Consider the following 19002-nt stretch of genomic DNA (forward strand, 5'->3'; position numbering starts at 1 on the left):
TTTATCGCACAAGACATGTTTGCTGCACCAGAGATGTCAATAGTTAACACCATGCTAAAAACTGTGCACAAAGTTCTGTGATCTAGGATCACCTGTATTTGATAACTTATCTCAAGATGACTAACTTAATCATCACATCAGAAAAGCAGCTACCACATTTGGTCAACTGACCAAGCACATGTGGAGTCATAGGAAACGAACATTGAACATCAGAATACACCTCTACCCGCTATGCCTTCTGAGCATGCTTTTGTATGGTGGTGAGACCTGGCCCATTTGCAGCAGGCATGAAGGAAAACTAAATACCTTCCACTTGTGAAAAAACAAAGTTTTGGACACCTCAGAAAGCAAAATTGCCAAGTCTAATCACTACACACAAACACAGATGTCTCCCTTAACTTGGTCATCTGCACTGGATGGCCCATGGATGCATTCCAAAGGATCTCCTATGTGGAGAACTTATAATGCCAAAGCTACTGGGCCAACTAAAGCTCAGGTTCAAGGACATTTGCAAGAAGGATTTGAAACCTTTCAACATCAACCCCACAATCTGGGGAGATGCAGTTAGCAACTGGCTATGTTGGAGTCCTGAGCTATGCCAGGGAGTCAGAGGCTGAAGAGATGTGTCTGAGAGAGAGGAAAGGGCAGCTGGCCTTAAGCACTAGTGGTTCGCCAGCTTCATCCTCTGGCAGTGCATTTTATGCCTGCACTATTTGTGGCAAAGACTGCCATTTGAGAACAGGATTGTCCAGCCACCCGCCATGCTGCCACAGGGGACACAGCAACTGAGCTGCTTTGGTGCTTATACCATCACCTTTTGAGATTTGCCACCAGGCCAAATTTATCTGGATTGGTGTCAGAGTTACACCAAGGAAAATTTGTCCCCTAGTAGCCTAAAGTTAGCACACCAATAGCATTTTCCTCAGAATGGGGCTAGTCTGCTAGCTCCCATGCCATACAGTACCTAGTGCAGGGCAGTCTACTCTTCAAGTCCATACAGATGCTCTTCCTTAATGAATTCACAGACCTATGCAGATGATGACTTTTATTCCCCTTGAGAGAAATCTGAGGATTCAAATCCATGGCCATGTAACTACCCAGACTTGAATATACACAGCCATGGAAACATTGCCGTCAAAGGGGTGGAATGTGGTAGGAATTCTGCATCAGCAACACTGCACAAAAGTTTTCACAGGAGACGTGGAGATTAAAGTCTACAACTGAAGCTACCAGGAGGATGTATTACGGACACCGATTGCTGGGATTTGGTTGCCTATTTGAGCACTAACACACCAACTTAAAAACTTGCATCACCCTGTCTGCATTTTGCCAGCTATACCCCATGCTCATTTAGAGAAGAAAAATGAGAGGGAAACTTTCTGACTGCACCGTTGCAGGCTTGAGAAGTGAAACGGAGCATGGGGCCGATATGAAGTTGGGCAAGTGCAGCAGGACAAATGAAGAATTTGCTTTCCTACTTGGGCAGCAGAATTATTTCCCCCACCTTCATTCTTCCAACCTTTGCATCAAAGTGAAAATGCTGAAATCTTCTTTCAGTTTTAAAGGACGAAGGATGGTTCTGTGGATAAAACTCAGAATGAGTCAGGAGATCTGAGCTGTATTCCTGTCCTATGCCTTTGGCAAGTCAAAATCCAAGTTACAGTTCCACATCTGTAAAATTGGCCTAATCATTTTTCTCACATGGGTGTTGCAAGGGTAAATTCTACTTAAATGAAAGTACCCCCCAGAAAGCACTTCACGTTCTCAGATGGCCACCATGTGATTACCCTAGGATCAAAGATCTCATGGTCAGTGCCACAAGTTATTTGTTAACTCTTTCATTAACATGACAAATGGTAAAATACCAATGCAAATAGATGTCAGAAGCTTCAGTTCCCCACAGACCTTCAAGGAAGATTAAGTACAAATCATCAAACCAAAGCAGCCAGGATCTCCCTTTAATAGGAATGTGCAGAATTCTGGAAATAGCAGTAGTAAATTCAGAGGTAGGGCTGCACTGAGATTTTGCAGTGAAGAATTAGAATCCCTGTTTTACACTTAAAAGACTGAGTTAGTCTCCATATTTGGCACAATCTCTCTTCACAAGAGAATGGAAATTTGCATCTTTTTAGTATTATATTTACTAACTTTTGCAGAGGAAACAGTAGAAGTTTGGCCCTTCTTCCCTAATATTTCTGTAAGTTCCTCCAGCTAAGCCACCACAGTCCCAAATGCCAAACTTTTTCACACATCTCAAACATGGCTGGCTACTTGGTTTTGTGTTTGAGTTTAAAATGTCAAGAGGTAGTCATCATAACCCTTGAGTTTCAAAGTGTTGCCAACTCATGATGTTACTGATGCTCATGATAGTTTGTGCTTTTCTTGAATCTCCAGAGGTCAAGAGATTCCATCAGAATCTCAGCTTTCATTTAGAGGTGGTAAGTTTCTAGCCCTCATAGAAATGTAGGGCAGGAAGGGACCTTGAGAGGTTATCTAGCAGCCCCCTCTCCTCTGCTGAGGCAGGACCAAGTATACCTAGACCACCCTGACAGGTGTTTAACCTGTTCTAAGAGACTATTAATGACAGGGATTCTACAGCCTCCTTTGGTAACCTACTTCACTGCTTAACTAGCCTTAAGTTTCTCCTGATATCTAACCTAAATCTCCCTTGCTGCAGATTAAGCACATTGTTTCTTGTCCTACCTTCAGTGCACATAGAGAACAACTGATCACCACTCTCTTTGCTACAGACCATAACATATTAGAAAACTACTATCAGGTCCCTCCTCAGTCTTTACTAAAGACTGAACATGCCCAGATTATTTTAACCTTTCCTCAGAGATCAGCTTTCCTAAACCTTTTATCATTTTTGTTGCTGCCCTATGGACTCCCTTTAATTTGTTCTCATCTTCCCTAAAGTGTGGCACCCAAACGGATACACTACTCCAGCTGATGCCTCACTAGTGCCAAGTAAAGCGGGACAACTATCTCCTGTGTCTTACATATGACACTTGTTAAAATTCTGCAGCATATTAGCCTCCTTTGCAACTGCATCACCTTGTTGACTCAAATACAATTTGTGATCCACTATAACCCTCGTAAGTGCCATAACTCATAGTTGTAGAGACAAACTTTGAAAATGTGATTGGAGTACATCCTAAAGGCTCAGAAACAAGACAAATAAAATCCATAGAATGTATTTTTTTTTAAATATCTCATGATTTAAGCCAATCACGATTTTGAGGTCTGACTCAAGGTTTTTTAATACTTGGGGCTGCCATTAGTGTTTTCACCGGCTACTCTGTTACAGCAGCTAGATCTGTTTGCATTAACATTTTGTCAAAGCTTTAGTTAAAAGTTTCTAGCTGTGCTTGACTGGACCCCCCACTGTTCAGTCATGGTATTAACTATGGTGCAGGCATCTGTCACAAAAATATGACTTTGCAGAAAGTGTTTAGTTTTTCCAGATTTTCCCCAAGAGGAAAACAGCTGAAAATTAAAGACATTTCTCACAACTGATACCACATGTTGTTCGGTTTGAAAATGGGAAGTAAGGAAGAACTCTTGGTTACATGAATTCAGGGGAAATTTGAAATATGCTGCTTAGGGAAATTCCATCCAGTGCAGGGTCTTGTCTCTTGCAAAATGGAAAAGGGGGCAGGGAGTGTTTGTAGCTGGAAATATGGGTCCCAACACTGACCAGTAATTAAGGGTACTAATAATCACCTCTCCACTGTTACAGTTCCATAGTTTCCAGATTATTGCCATGTTTGCACAGGCAAGCAAAACCAAAAGTAGTATTTTTCTTAATAAATACATACTAAATTAAAAGCAGCTTCAGAGACTTTGTGTTGCAGCTGTTAGTGTAGTACAGCTCAATGGGAATGGGAACATTTAATCAGCATGTTCATGCCACGGGGGAGTGTTATCTTTCCTGGCAATCAGAGCAAAAAATTCTGCTGATGCAACAGTAGAGTCAGAAGGGAACTTGTTACACAGCACCCTAGCATGCAGTTTGGCACTTCTTTCCTAAGCTAATCATGGACACCGAGGCCTGGTCTACACTACAGAGTTAGGTGGACATTAGCTGCTTTGCGTCCACCTAGCTCTGGAAGCGTTTTCACTTAAATTTGGCTCCCGTTGACCCAAGTGCCTCTCTGTGCCGATTTAATAACCCCACCTCCCTGATTGGCATAGTGTCATGGTCGATGTAACTAGGTCAAGATAGGGTCAGTGTAGACACCTGTTGCTTATATCAACCGTTGCTGGCCTGCAGGAGCCATCCCACATGGCCCCACACTGACAATAAAATCGACACAAGCGCTCGTGGTGAGAACACACACTGCTGACACAAGGAGCCAAGTCTGTGTGCACACACAAACAATTTAATAACTGCAGTGGCTGTATGCCAATGTAAGTTAGGTCAACATAATGTTTAGTGTAGACATAGCAGGGGACTAGGAAAAGATTATGTCCATAATTTAGCCCTCAGGGCTGTCTTCTGTAACATGAGGATTAAATGAGGAAAATGTGCTTAGTTGTTGTGCCGGGCTGCAAGCTGGGTTATATGCAATGCAACACATTTCTTGGTGGCTATACAGCTGCAAAAGCAAAATTCTGCCTTTGATGGCCTGGAAAAATTACATTCCTCCTTGGTATAAATATTCTAGGGGTTAAATGTTACCATTCCCTTTGATCTGTACTACAGGAACAGCTTCAGTACAAGAGCCAGCAGCTCTATTTAGACTCATTGTTGACCCGGCAGTAATGACACCCAGTGGGTCCATACAAGTATGCGACAGGGACCCAGGGGCAGTGTGCCGGTAGGACATGCTCAAACAGAAGTAAGTGATGACTGGAGTAGAGGTGGAAAGCATTCACTTGGTTGGCACTAAACAGGAGTTAACAGAATTGTATTATTTTCTTCAGCAAGGCTTCATGTTCTGAAGTCAGCAGTTGCTTCCCTCAGCCATCAAATGCAATTAGAAAGAGTACAGAAGACAAATTAGAAAGGAAGAACAGTTTAGGTGGAATGGCTTGGGGAAACAAGACAGCAAAGACCATCCCAACAGCCCACAAGAAAAGTTGATATAGCCCCATTTTACAGATAGAAATGAGACCAAGAGATTATGTGACTTCAACAAGGCCTCAGAAGTAGCATCAGAGTCAGAACGAGAAGATCTGAGTTGGATCTCACAGCAGCCATATCACCACCAGGGCAGACCCAGCAGCATTTTCCCTACAAAATACTTAGGAGCCTGCCCTAGAATTGAAGGAGCCGTGGCCATTGGCTTCATGGGACCAGAAGGCCAATTGTAGGAAAAGCTAGTATGACAAATTGAACATTAGGGAGTTCTATTTTTAAAGCTCTCATTGCAATGAAGACTGCTAGAAATGTTCAGTCAGGGAAAATGAGTAAGCTAGGCTAAACCTGGACATCTACAGGCACCCCACGTTCAAGAAAGCTGTGCTGCCACAGCCTGGAGACCCCAAAGACTGATTGTTACTCTATTCCTATGCTTGAGGCATTCACCCTGTGTGCGCTCACCACACTCTGGAGGCAGGCTGGGAAGGGCCTAAATTAGAGTAGCCTTGCTCTGCCTTATTCTCTGCTTCCCATGGACCCCTCTGGTTCCTGGAGAACAGAGAATATCAATAGTGCAGTGCACGCCCAATTCCTGGCATAGGCGGCAGACCAGGGACTGAACTGAAACTGGAGTGGGGATGGTGTAGAGCCTTCACCACGCTCTCTGCTAGCCAGAAAGGTTCCTCTTGCACAGGGGCCACTTTCAGGGATTATCTAGGCCAGGGCAGGATTAGGCCCTGGATCTGCAAATCAAAACTCTTCCCTTACTAAAGGTCCTGCTACAGACCGGTTCTTTTCACATTCTTCTTTGGAAGCACTCACCTGCTCAGCTTGTCCCATCACTGACTCACAGGATCTACTCAATCATGAAAAATGTTCTGCCAAGTAGCCAGGCAGAGGATGAATGGGTGAATAATAGTGCCCAGAAAAGGCAATCAGAACACACTACAAAAACAGAAGAAATCTTAGAATATCGACAGTGTTGGTGTATGGTTGTAGCTATAGCAGTTTAAAGAAGTGAGTTAAAGAAGCACAACAATCTCATGCTGACATCCCACTACGGTTTTAAATGTTTCTATATAGTCAATATAGTTAGTAGTACAAAAACTGTTCAGACCAGAAAATGTTACTAAATAGTGAGCAATGTGGTTTCTTCTCAGTTTTAGAGGTAGCCTTTAGACCTAGGAATATGGCAGTCTGGATAGAACAGTAAAGTAGAACTCTGTTTTCTAGGTTCAGTTTTATCATTGGTTTGTTGTACAGTCTTGGTTAAGTGACTCACTCTGCTTCCGCCTACCCATCTTTAAAATGATTATATCAGCACCTACTTCCCACGCATGCATAAGCTAAAAACACTGTCAAAAGAAGGGCATTGCAATCTCATCGTCACTCATTTGACCAGATTCCACTGACAAATCTGTCATGACTATCAGATCATATTCTGGTGGAAGATGAGTGAATCTCACATGTCTAACAGATAAACAGACCAGCGTATACAACTGGCAATAGGTATGAAGTCCATACATTACTGCAGGACAGACTTCAGAAATTCCTAAACACACAAAAAGATTTTAATAAAAATGAAAATTTTCCTCAGCCAGTTATGCCCTAAATATGTATCTGCCAAAGAACTAAATACAAACTTTATTAAATTACGCCATTAGATTTCTAAAAAGCTTTGTACATATAAAACAATTCATTGTAATTTCAAACAGGCAGAACTTTATTGGTCTAATAAGCATTAAAAGTACAACAGCTTACACTCAACATATAAAAAATGTTTCTTGAAAACCCATTAACATGCTTTAAAAAGACAAAACTTTACAGCTGATTTTACAATTAAGAAATTGTTTTTAAATTCTGAAATTTTTAACAGCTCAAACTTCAAAACAGTCTTAAAGTTGCTACAGATCATAATATTCACAAATAGTTAAATAAGCTTAAACTAGCAAACATCCATGTTATTGGAATACAATTTTTTTTTTAAAAAGTACACCAAGAGATAAAAAAGCTTATTTGAAATTTTATTATTAAAAAGAACTTTTAAAAAAAGACTAAACATTTTTTAAAAAAACATTTTAGAATGCTTAAGTTTTGGATATTTTGCATCCCAGTTTTGGAAATGGCATGGAAAATTAAACTTTAATTTGTGCTAACTAAAGCAGTACAATGGACCTTATTACATTTCCTGTAAATATTTTCTGGAGTTTTATATTCTAAATGTTGGTATGAGGCTCAAGCTGAAAGTATCTCTAACAAATTAATTTTCTTCACACCAGGCTCACAAATACTGCCCAGTAGCATCTACGCATCTGGATAAATTTCATTAGGAGAAAAATAAAATTAAGGTATGAGTAACATTACATGATTTCCTTATCATTTTCCAATATTCGTCTAGGCTTCAGATTGAGAATTCTTTGGCAAACACACAACTACAGGTCTGCACCCCCCCCAGCTTTGACTTATCAGAACTTCTAAAGCCTTGTTAAAATGCTGAAAAGATTTCAAGACTCGCAACAACAGTTGTTAAGAGATTTGTGCAAATGGCTTATGATCTACAGCAGTTAGAGCAGGAAAAAACAACTTGAGGAAATAAGTCAATATGTTTGAAATAACTTCAAACTATGTGTTTTATAATACACTGACAGATGTGGAACAGCTTTAAGTCACATTAAAAACCATAACTATTAGTAAGGTTAGTGGGTTTAAGATCTACTTCTAAGCTAGAAAGCCTCCTCCCATGTTAGAGATTGAATCATGACAGTCCTCACTAATCGAAACCAAGGGTTCTGGTTCCAACAGACATACCTGTGATATAGAGAGATGCCTCATTTCTGGGCATTTCCATTTCAGATGCGGGAAATACAATAATGCATATTAACAAGGGATTGGAAGGTTGGGAGTCAGAAATATTAAAAAAAAGTCAAGGCCTTTAAAATGTATGGTCCCTAGCATTCCCTTTTACAGAGGCAAGTGAAGCACCAGTGTAGATAATGTTTACACAATACTTTAAAAACCAGAATATTAAGAGAATAAAATTCCAGTGCATTCATGATTCATGTTCCTCCTTCAGGAGCACAAGGGCTAGATTCTGCTTTACAGAGATCAAAGATAATTTTAGCATGGAGGCAAAAAGTAGGTGGTTCTGCTGTTTTGAATACTAGAACTGATCCCCATTTTGCTTTCAAGTCCCAAAGAGAAAAGAGATCACCAGGTACAAATTAAGAAACTTAAAACAAGGATCCACAGACTGAGGAAGAGAGGCAAATATTTCTGGAGACCAAAAATTAAGACTACTGTGAGGACATTGTAACCACTATCAAGCCTCAGTTGCTAATAACTTTGCTAGTTTACCATATGATAGATGCATACAAGGTCTCCCAATAATTTGTTCTACAATCTTGTTTTGGAGAAAAACCAAATAGCTTAGAGTGTTAGAAATAATTAGGAAAGTGAGTGGACTGTTTTGTTACCGATCTGATTAAAGCTTCCAGTCAGTTTTTGAAATATTCTGGTAGCCCTGGTGTCCGTGCCAAGTTAGAAGCAGGGTAATTACATTCTGATTGCCTACATTCTCCTGGTGCATTGATTGGAAATAAAGTGGTGCTAGGGACTAAACTTTTGCATAACGGTGCTAATGCTTTCCTGAGCGGAGCGATCTGTCACAGTTTCAGAGTTAAATGCTCCTCCCCACCCCTAGTCTTCCTCAAGGGCACCAGCTTAGAGTCTCAAACTTCCAGCTGTCACCTTCCATGGACAATGATGTCACTTTCCATCCAGACTGGGAAGTTAGGTTTGGAGTTCTTCCCTCTGCATCACACTGATTTCCCCAGCAGATCTGACCAGTTAACCTTTCTACAAGGGCTACAACAGTGTTATCAGCCATCCTTCATAAAGCAAAGCACATTTATTCTTAGGGTAAAAGCATTACAGAGAAAACATACAAAACCAATAAACACTCCTATACACATGCTAACAACTTTCCAGAGGTCACCAGTAGTCTTGTTGGGGTCCTATTAAGACAAGATTTCTCCAACCTTTCTGCGAGGATTGGGCAGTCTTTGTTTTCTGGATTAGAAAGGCCCTGTGTCAATTTAAACTCAGATTTTTTTATGCCAAAAGCCCTGTGTCTGTTGGTCTCTGGGAACCCAGTTTGAACCAGTGCATGCAAACATCCCTAGGGGTTGGTACCTCTCCAGAGGTGTCTGCAACCGGAGTGATTCATCTTAATCGCTCTCCACTGTTTTAGTTCCTTGATGGGTATACGTGAAAATCCAGACCACCACAGTAAACCTTTAACAAAATTAAATGGGTACATAATTGACTTAATATTTTCAAAAAGCCAATCCAAATTTCAATTGAAATTATTGAAGCCTGAAGTGATTTAAAGAGTTCAAAGCTTAGCATATAAAATGGTGTGGTCCTTTCAAATGTGAGCACAATTTACATTTACATTTCCTGGCATCCACCTGCTCATGGAGCCTGAATACTTTGAGGAACTATCACACTGTGTGAAATGGAGCACAGACAAGTCCATTTGCCTTTCACTTGGTCCTTATAAGTTTTTCTGGCCTCATTTGCTAATCCAGGTATTTGGGTTCGGAGGCTTGCTCTCTCCAATGTCACCTTGGCTTCTAATTGGAGTGAATTTGGGCTCCCACAATTGTTTTCATGGTCATTCCTGACACAAAGGAATGGAAGTTTGCTGCAGGCTCAAGCAGAGGTGCGAACTCTGAAACTGTGACAGATTGCTCCGCTCAGGAAAGCATTAGCACCATTATGCAAAAGTTTAGTCCCCAGCAGCACTTTATTTCCAATCAATGCACCAGGAAGGAAGAAAAAAAATATTCAGATCCAGTATAGTATTTGAAGTAGAGGGAAACCTCAACAAAACAACACAAGCTTACTGCAAAGCAAAACCATGTTTCCTCCAATACAAGAGGCCTTCTTGAAATAAGACTTGAGCCAGCCTTTTAATTTAAATACAAATTAAACTGGAATGGACTTCTGGAAGGAGGAACAAAGGAAGAATGGGTTTTGCCCATTAACAGTAATATGCTCCCCATTCTCAGAGGTGGAGAAGCTCCTTGTGAAAGTAGGTAGCTTTCCCTTTTAAAATTTGCAAGAATCTTGAGACTAACACAACCCATTTAAGTTCCACAATAAGTCAAAAGAACAAAGATATATACAAGGCACGTGCCAGGGCAAAAGAGAGCACTGGGTGTCTACCAGATGTCAGGCAAGATCAAGTGGGTACAGTTATCTAGCTTACACAATAAATGCATGGGGAGAAAGTTCTGCTCTTATTTATTTAGCTATTGTCCTAATACATGACTAATGACAAGCATTTTATAACACTGAAGCATTAGACACTAGAGACCTCTCATTCCATCCTTTAAAAAGTCTTTCCAGAGCATCTCTTATTCCTGATCACTGCAGAGCAGTAGCCTGCATCAGAATCCTACAACAGATGTTTGACAAGTATAGATTCAAAAAACCAGGAGTCTTTCATATGCACAGTAAGTATTAGTGCATCTTAAGGTCAGAGGTGATGTATGAGGCAACACCACTGAATCATAGGCTCAGTTCAGTTCTTCCAGTTTCAGTCTCAACTGAATTATTATTTATGGCAGAGGTATGTATAATAGGCACTTCTAAAAATGCATGTTTACCTGAGCAGATAATGACCAATGAACTGGATATCCTGAATTGTGACAGACTGACAGGTGACTTTAGAAACCACACAAATAGCTGTCAACAGGAAGTTCACAGTAAAGTGTTTTTTTTTTAAAAAACTACAGAAAGGACCCTAATATTCTCCTGGCCTGCAGGAAGGAATGTATCACTGAGGAAACTCCATGGGCCTACACTCAAGGAGATGTCATCTTCTCCAGCCGGGGGAAACAGGCACAGCTTCCATCTGCACAGATGTCCAGTGAGCCAAATGGATCTTAGACATCTGTATAAAGGGACAACCCCCGCAAGTTACTCTCTGGGCCTTCTCCTGGTAACATGGCTCACACAATGTTAGTTTGGAGTGGGATAATGCAGTGTAGAGTCATCCTCCACTGCTCCCTCTGCATCCTACCCAAATTCTGCAAACCCTGTGCACATGTACTTTGTGAGATGGGCCTGGGTGGTGAACTCAGGGAAGCAAGTGCTGGAGGAGGAAGAAAGATTGGTGCCTCTTCTTTCCTTATGCGACCATCATTTCCTCCGTGCAAAATAGTTAATGCCCTATATACACTGAACTAAAATGAGCATGCAGTATGTACATAAGGATTTTTTTGTATAGAGATATTGCCTATGCATAGAGTCACTATTAGTGGATGCCTTGGCCAATAAATATTTTAAAAGATACCTGAAGGAGTAAAGCCATAACAATCTCAAAAACATTAGTATTTTAATCCACTTGTTTTTCATACCATAGATGTATATGACACCTCAATACTACACTTACAGATATTTGAAGATTAGGGAATTTCACTCAGATTTTCTGGACTGTACCTCGATTGTGGTTCAGAGTCCTAAAACCAATTCAAACCAGTTTGAAAAACCTATAACTATACAAATCAGAAATCGAAAATCCAAGTTTGCTTATTAGCTCTCTTGATTGGCTAAACACTAGCAATAATTTCTTCTCATTTGAAAAAATACATTTTTTAAAGAAAAATTACAATGAATCTGAATGTTCTATACAATTTGCCTGATGCTGTAGCTTTTCCTGTTCTTCTTACAGTAAACATTACAATTTGGCAAGATGACCCCTAGTTATCTCATGGTCCTCTTTCTTGCTTTATTTCAGATTTCAATGGGACTCTAAAACAGGTGTGAGGTCTCCATGCAGGATCACAGCCTTCCTAATGGAAGCATAATCAATCAATCAAAACCCAGAAAACTATTTGTTCACCTTCGTAACGTAATAGCAAAACTTATTTAAGCTGAAGTGGTGTTGGGGTGTGGGTGAGAGAGAATGTGGAAAGATTCGTGGCCATACCAAAGAAACCCACACATCAGTTTTTCAACAGAGGGGATTCTGATGGATATCTAAGCCCCTGGGAACAGTGGGGTTAGTAGCATAAAGTTTATAGGATTTTGCAAACTCTGCAGAGTTTGCGTGAGAAGGAGGATGTGCAGGGTTTGGGAGTAATTCAACTCTTGCAGAGCCATATCAGTTCAACTCAGACCCCAGAATGAGACAGTCGCTTCCTGCCGCTCTGGCTCCAAGGAGAAAGCCCAGAAACCTTTTACCTGAGAGGTCTTTAGGAGGCTCAGGAGCACCCATTTCCTTCCCCCAGTAGCATAGCGGAAAGGTTTATTTCTGCTCTTTATTTCAATGATGGTTCTTAGCATTAAGCAAACTGTTTTACTGAGTTGTTAAAATGCAATACTGGAAGCTAGCTTTTTGTAAGGGTTGTTTGGGAAATGACCTGGGAGAACAGAAAAGTCAAACAATAAGCTGACGAAAGAGGGTATCTATACCCTGGATATAAAAATCTGCATCTAACTCCTGTAAAGTCAGGAACCAGAATTCTCCATCTCACCCCTCAGTGCACAGATGCCAGTGATATGCATGTTAGAAGTACTAGAGATAGCATTAACAGAACAAATCTATCATAGTAATATGGGAGTAATAGAACTACCATAATTACTGCAATACAGAACAATGAAGGCATGATAATGTGTTAACAGACCATCTATTTGCATCAGGATTGTGTGGGGTTTTTTCTTTTAACACATTAGGAATTGAATTCTTGCAGATTAAAGAAAGGGTCCAAGTAAAAGGATGAAGAACATAGAAACGTCATACCGGGTCAGATCAAAGGTCCATCTTGCCCAGTATCCTGTCTTCCAATGGTGGCCAATGCCAGGTGCTTCAGAGGGAATAAACAGAACAGGTAACATCAAGTGATCCATCCCCTCTCACCCATTCCCTTCTTCTGGCCAGCAGAGATGTAAAGCTCACTAACTTTTTGTGGTTCAACAGACAGCATATCAAAAAGTGGATAGTTTTCTCTCTTTCTTTTTATTTTAATTTGACAAACTGGTATGAATAGGTTAGTTTCAAATCTACTGAAATTCAGAAGGGTTCATATTAGTTTTCTTTTTATTTACCTACTGAATAACTGATATATTTAAAGAGTAGTTCTAACCAGGAAAACTAACTAATCGTGGCAATGAAGCGTTCATGTTTATTGGCTCAGAAATCTCCTGACCATGTTTATTCCATTCATATTAAAAAATCATTTAACTTGCTTGGAAGATTTTCCACATGGATATTAACTGGCCAATCTGTTGATGTGTCACCAGAATAGAATTTCGCTCACACTCTCAAAGTACTGCTGTGCTATTATAGCTAGCTGGAGTAAAGAAGTAGAAAAATAATTATCTCCCCAAAAGTGCACAACTCTAAATACCCAAGAAGCTGACATATTGAATAAAGTGATGCCATTGTACATAGTTCCTTTCCTAGCCATATCCCAGCTTTAAAGTATTAGCAAATTAGCAGTGAAAATTTTAGGTTGAAGTCTGAGGGAAACCTCTAAATGTGGGTAAAAATGTTGAGGACAAAAATAATGCTCAGCACTCACTTTTAAGGTTAAAGACACTGAGCAATGTTTCCCTGTATTTGTTAAGAATCTCCTTTGTTGGTGTGGCACATGTAATTTTTCTTTAATAAAGAATGTACCCTGCATAATATCCCTGTATGGACTGGGCAGTTTGCATTCAGTTACTGCTTGCAAAACAAATCCCTTGAGAGTTCCATTAGGATAGTTTAAACTACACATGCAGCATTCACATTTTGCTGATAATTGGGTCTCTTCTGAATTACACAACTATTTAGCATCTGTAGAAATTTGAATTTAAAAGACAGATTATATATTAACAGCATTTCCTTATACAATATTTAGCATCTCTGAATATTTCAGATATATGTGTCCTAGCGCTTCATATGATCAATTGTACTTAAAAGGTGCCTTTTGGTTTACATAATAAATATTTATATTGCCATTGGTACATTTCTCTATCATTCCATATTTGTAATAACTTAATATATTGAGTAATTTAATATATTTAGAAACCTTTGAGCAGATACATTGCCCAACTCCCACCCCAGTCAAATGCTTACTCGTTTTCTACTACTCGAGTAGTACTTTAGGCGCATTTGTGGAGAAAGTTATCTGGAGACAGGAATCAAGACTTGTGTGCAGTATAAAAGGATAGTTTGAATTTGAATCATCATCATCATCGCTGTAAATGGCATCAGTAATGAAAAGTATAAAAACAAATACATTTCTTTTTGTTACAAGGTATCTGACATCCCACAGGAGGAAAACATACACTCTGCACTATGTTTGATTTTGCTCTTATTGCCAATAAAATCAGAGATTGTCAGTTATTCTACAACTGTTTTATTTATTCCAGTTTATGTAACATTACCCATATTTTCCCCACCCTTCTGCATCAGTGTTGCAACACTGTCTTTGAATAGATTTGTTACTTGGAGCTCCATTTTTGTTCAGATAGTTTAAAAAAAGGGCTAAAAAAAGAGGAACTCTTCAGATCTATAGTTACCTCTTGTCAGAGGAAACTAACCAGCATGTGAAGACACCTGATGATAGACTTACTTCTCCATCACAAAGTGACTGATGTATTTGTAACAGAATAGCGCTTGTGAATTCTCACACTGAGAATTCTCGGGTTGGACAGCAGAGAGGTGCTACAAGAGTCCACAGGTAGAGTAGGACACACACCCAACATGACACCATCTTAATCCAGAAGGTGGACCAGGTTCCACGGAAGAAGTTTTCAATCTCAGCACTTTCATAACTGTTAAAGAGATGAAGGGAAAAGGTGACAAGAAATGCAGTAAGCTGTTACACTCATCGTTCCTATTTCAGATTTGTTTCCCTCTACTCATTTTGAGACAATTACTGACCTCAAGCAACCTAATTTTGAACCTGGGAACAGCTCTTTGTAAACTGGGAGCTTGTTCAGGTAACAGCCAGGACAGACCTGCATATTCTCTCCCTCTCTCAACCAGGAGGCAAGATGCAACTGCTCCAGTTTTGGGTATTTCAACTGTACTCCCACACTGAGAGCCGTCCAGTAACACTACATGAATGTTAAGATTTTTCCATCTTGAAGTTTACTTACTGGAACCAGTGAGTTACTGTCATCATCACATAGAGAGAAGCCAAGAAGAAAACGAAGTGGAAGTAGGCATAGCTGTATACTGTGCCTCTCTTTTCATCATAAATTACAGTCTGACCGCCGCTTTCTTCAACATGCTCTTCGGTGTCAGCTGTACGAAACACGGAACAAGAAGTTGTTTCACGCAAAAATGGAAACAGTGGTAGAGTTTACATCCTAGAGATCTAATTAAAATGAACAATTTTAGGCCCAGTTTAGTTCAATATCCTTATCCAGCAAAAAACTTGAGCATGCCCTTGACTTCAGACACATCCTTAAGTTGCATTGAAGTGAATGGAATTTAAGCATATGTTTAAGTGCTGTCATGAATTCAGGTGTTTAACTTAATCATAGGATCCTGAGCTTCCTCACTTTATATTGGTCTCAGTCCAATACTCCCTTGCTGATACCAAAGGGAGTGTCCCAACAGCACTGGGTCTTCTGACAGGGTTGGCAGCAATTGGTACTCCATTTGTTGTTCCTACACCCAGGCAGAGAGCAAAGGCTCAATAGAGAAGAGCACACAATGCTGAGCACACAAATCTGGCAGTGACAGCAGGACATACCCATTTGAAAGTATGTTAAGAGCAGCTACTCCCCTTTCACACTTTTTTTTAAATTCATATAATGCAAGAAAAGAGATTAACCACATAAGGATGGAATGGGAAAGTATTTATATATTTTTAAATAACAAAATTGTACAGATTTTAAAATAAATATATAAAATTAAGTCTTCCAGAGTAGTCTTAGTTTTTGAATATTTTTCAATGCATTGCATGCTGCTGAAGAAGTTTCAATTTCCACAGAATTTAGGACACATGCACCTCTGTATATACAGGGCCTTGTCTTAGTTATACTCTTGTGGCTTAGGCTAAATGGCACAAGAATTGCTAAGCAAAATGTATAAGAAATGCATAGTTACCATCTCCATCGGGTGCACAGCAAAAGCAGCAACGAGCTACCTACAAGGCAGACAAAGTTAACAAAGAGGTTTCATGCAACCGCAGAGAAGTAGAACAGCAGATTAAGGCCATGTCTACATCTAAAATTTTGCAGCGCTGGTTGTTACAGCTGTATTAGTACAGCTGTATAGGGCCAGCGCTGCAGAGTGGCCACACTTACAGCAACCAGCGCTGCAAGTGGTGTTAGATGTGGCCACACTGCAGCGCTGTTGGGCGGCTTCAAGGAGGGTTCCGGGAACGCGAGAGCAAACCGGGGAAGGAGACCAGCTTCGCCGCGGTTTGCTCTCGCGTTCCCGGAGCCACCCTGCAAACCGCAGGGAAGGAGACCTGCTTGCTCGGGGTTCCGGGAACGAGAGAGCAAACTGGGAAAGGAGACCAGCTTCGCCGCGGTTTGCTCTCGCGTTCCCGGAGCCACCCTGCAAACCGCAGGGAAGGAGACTTGCTTGCTCGGGGTTCCGGGAACGAGAGAGCAAACCGGGAAAGGAGACCAGCTTGATTACCAGAGGCTTCCTCCTTCCACGGAGGTCAAGAAAAGCGCTGGTAAGTGTTTACATTGGATTACCAGCGCTGGATCACCAGCGCTGGATCCTCTACACCCGAGACAAAACGGGAGTACGGCCAGCGCTGCAAACAGGGAGTTGCAGCGCTGGTGATGCCCTGCAGATGTGTACACCTTCAAAGTTGCAGCGCTGTAACTCCCTCACCAGCGCTGCAACTTTCTGATGTAGACAAGCCCTAAGTCAGCCTATTGTGCCTACATTACAAATGCTAATTTATAAACACACTGCTTTGTATATTTGCAACAGACAACACAGCCAAAGCCTCAAATCAGGAATAACCAAGCAATTTACAGCAATAGAACTTTTGGAAGTTAGGCAGCTACACTGCAAGTCTTGGTATTAATTAACCATTTATGGAGAAATATATTGCACATATCCATTTTACATAATTGAAGACCAACATTCAAAGTACAAGAGGGCAGTGTAGCTACGGTGGAGTAATGCTGTGTACCATAGTTCCTTCTTCAGACCTAAGTCACAGGTGTTTTTTAAAGTAACATTTCTTTATAGAAATGAGGATGCAAGGAATATTAGAGATTGACTACATTCAGCAAGACTGATTATACAAATTTAAGCATCAAACTTAAATGGACATTTGCGAGGTTGAAGTCAGCAATAGTAAACAAAGTTACTTTTATCTTCATACCATTTTATGTAAGCAAGGTTTTTTTTGTTTTGTTTTTTGGTGGACAAGTCTCATTTCTCAGTCCAGAAGCTAATTCTTCACACTGACACTTCTGAAATGCATTTGGGTATTGCCAGTGTGTTTTCCTATTTCCACTGCCTTCTAATATACAACACTGGACTTTTATTGTGTGTTTTCCCAGTATTTTTCCTTCTTCTGCACAATTCCACAGTACATGTATTAACTCTGCATTTTCCATATTACATCTTCAACATCTGTTATTCTCTGATACGTTTCAGTTTCTTTTGGAGGAGAGGGTGTTTGGTTTTGAAGTATACATACCAAGAAATTGTGTTGTACTTTAAAGATGTGTGATCTTTATACTTCAGTTTAATAGCTAAAGATTTTCACACTAGCTGTGTATGATTAAATAATCTCTGGATGCAAAAGAGGACAAAAAAACTAGCAAAGTTCCTGCTTTAGAGATTGGCTGACTAAGCTGATTAAACAGGAGACTAAAGGCTCTTCCTATAGTTTGGTTTAACAAGGTTCTTTACTTTTTTAAGTTAAATTTGGACAAGAACTATTGCCTTTCGCTTCCATTATTATTTGGCTACATCAAGATCTTGAAGTTAATGCCAGGTTCCTTTAAAAAAAAAACCAGCCACTTTCTTTGGATACATGTGTCAGAAATTCAGGCCTTGCACATTAAGTAATGTAATTAGCACTGATGGCATGAATACAAATAGCCATTCAGAGCAATTAATTATCTCTAATTTAGGTACAGAAAGACTTTCTGTATAAACAGATGCAGCTGCAGAATTAGGTTTACATTTCTTGTCAAAAGACAAAGGCCCTTCATCACAGGAAAGACAATCAGAATGCAATTAATTGGTCATTGCTTTATATTCACATGCAACAGTCCCCATATAACTCTTTAAAACCAAATGATCTAGCAATAACTCTACTGTTGAGTGCTCCAGTGAAGCAGTTCAGCCTTCTCAGACAAATGGACCAGGGTTACCAGCCAGTGCCTTCCGCTTACCATTCAGCAATTTGCATTCTAACATTCTACAATAAAGCTTAAACTGCTTCAACTCTCACACTGGCAAGACAAGACTGGGGTCTGAAGCAGCCCAAGTGCTATTCTGGATCAAAGTATGCACAACTGATTAGTAAGGAGGCAAAAAATGTGCATTGAATCTAGTGCAGAGGCTCAGCGTTAAGGTTGCGTGTGCGTGTGCCTGGAGTACCAGGCACACATGCTTGAAGTATAGTGATTTTGCAAAATGGAGTGCTAATAATATCTATTTAATATTGAGCCATAAGCAATAGTTACTATTTTTCAAAGATTTATATGAGTACTACCTGTATGTTTGGGTATATAACAAAGTTAATTACTGTAGCTGTCAAACAGATAGCTAAGGGTTAATGTCTCTTACACCTGGAAAGAAGTACCTGAAACACCTGACCAGAGGACCAATCAGGAAACCAGACTTTTTCAGATCTGGGTGGAGGGAAGTTTGTGTGAGAGTCTTTTGTTCTGGGGTCTGTCTGTCTCTCTCTCGGCTATGA

At 40.2% G+C, this 19002-nt stretch overlaps 1 protein-coding gene across 2 annotated transcripts in view; it reads right to left on the reverse strand.

Moving 5' to 3' along the window:
- Window positions 1-6794: 6794 nt before the first annotated feature.
- The window catches only part of SERINC5 (serine incorporator 5), a 77955-nt gene continuing 65747 nt past the window's right edge, over window positions 6795-19002 (reverse strand). The window contains exons 10-13 of one of the 2 annotated variants that reach the window (XR_004001049.1): window positions 16203-16242; window positions 15245-15392; window positions 14716-14917; window positions 6795-12960 (exon numbers count right to left, since the gene is read on the reverse strand). Coding sequence is in view for 1 of the 2 variants with exons in the window: in XM_030567776.1 (XP_030423636.1) it covers window positions 14770-14917; window positions 15245-15392; window positions 16203-16242 (336 nt within the window). In the remaining variant the exon portion in view is untranslated. Of the gene's footprint in view, window positions 14918-15244; window positions 15393-16202; window positions 16243-19002 lie in introns of both variants that reach the window. The other variant, XM_030567776.1, reaches the window with a different exon arrangement.

This window comes from Gopherus evgoodei, chromosome 6 (assembly GCF_007399415.2).
Source record: "Gopherus evgoodei ecotype Sinaloan lineage chromosome 6, rGopEvg1_v1.p, whole genome shotgun sequence".
Taxonomy (NCBI): domain Eukaryota; kingdom Metazoa; phylum Chordata; order Testudines; family Testudinidae; genus Gopherus; species Gopherus evgoodei.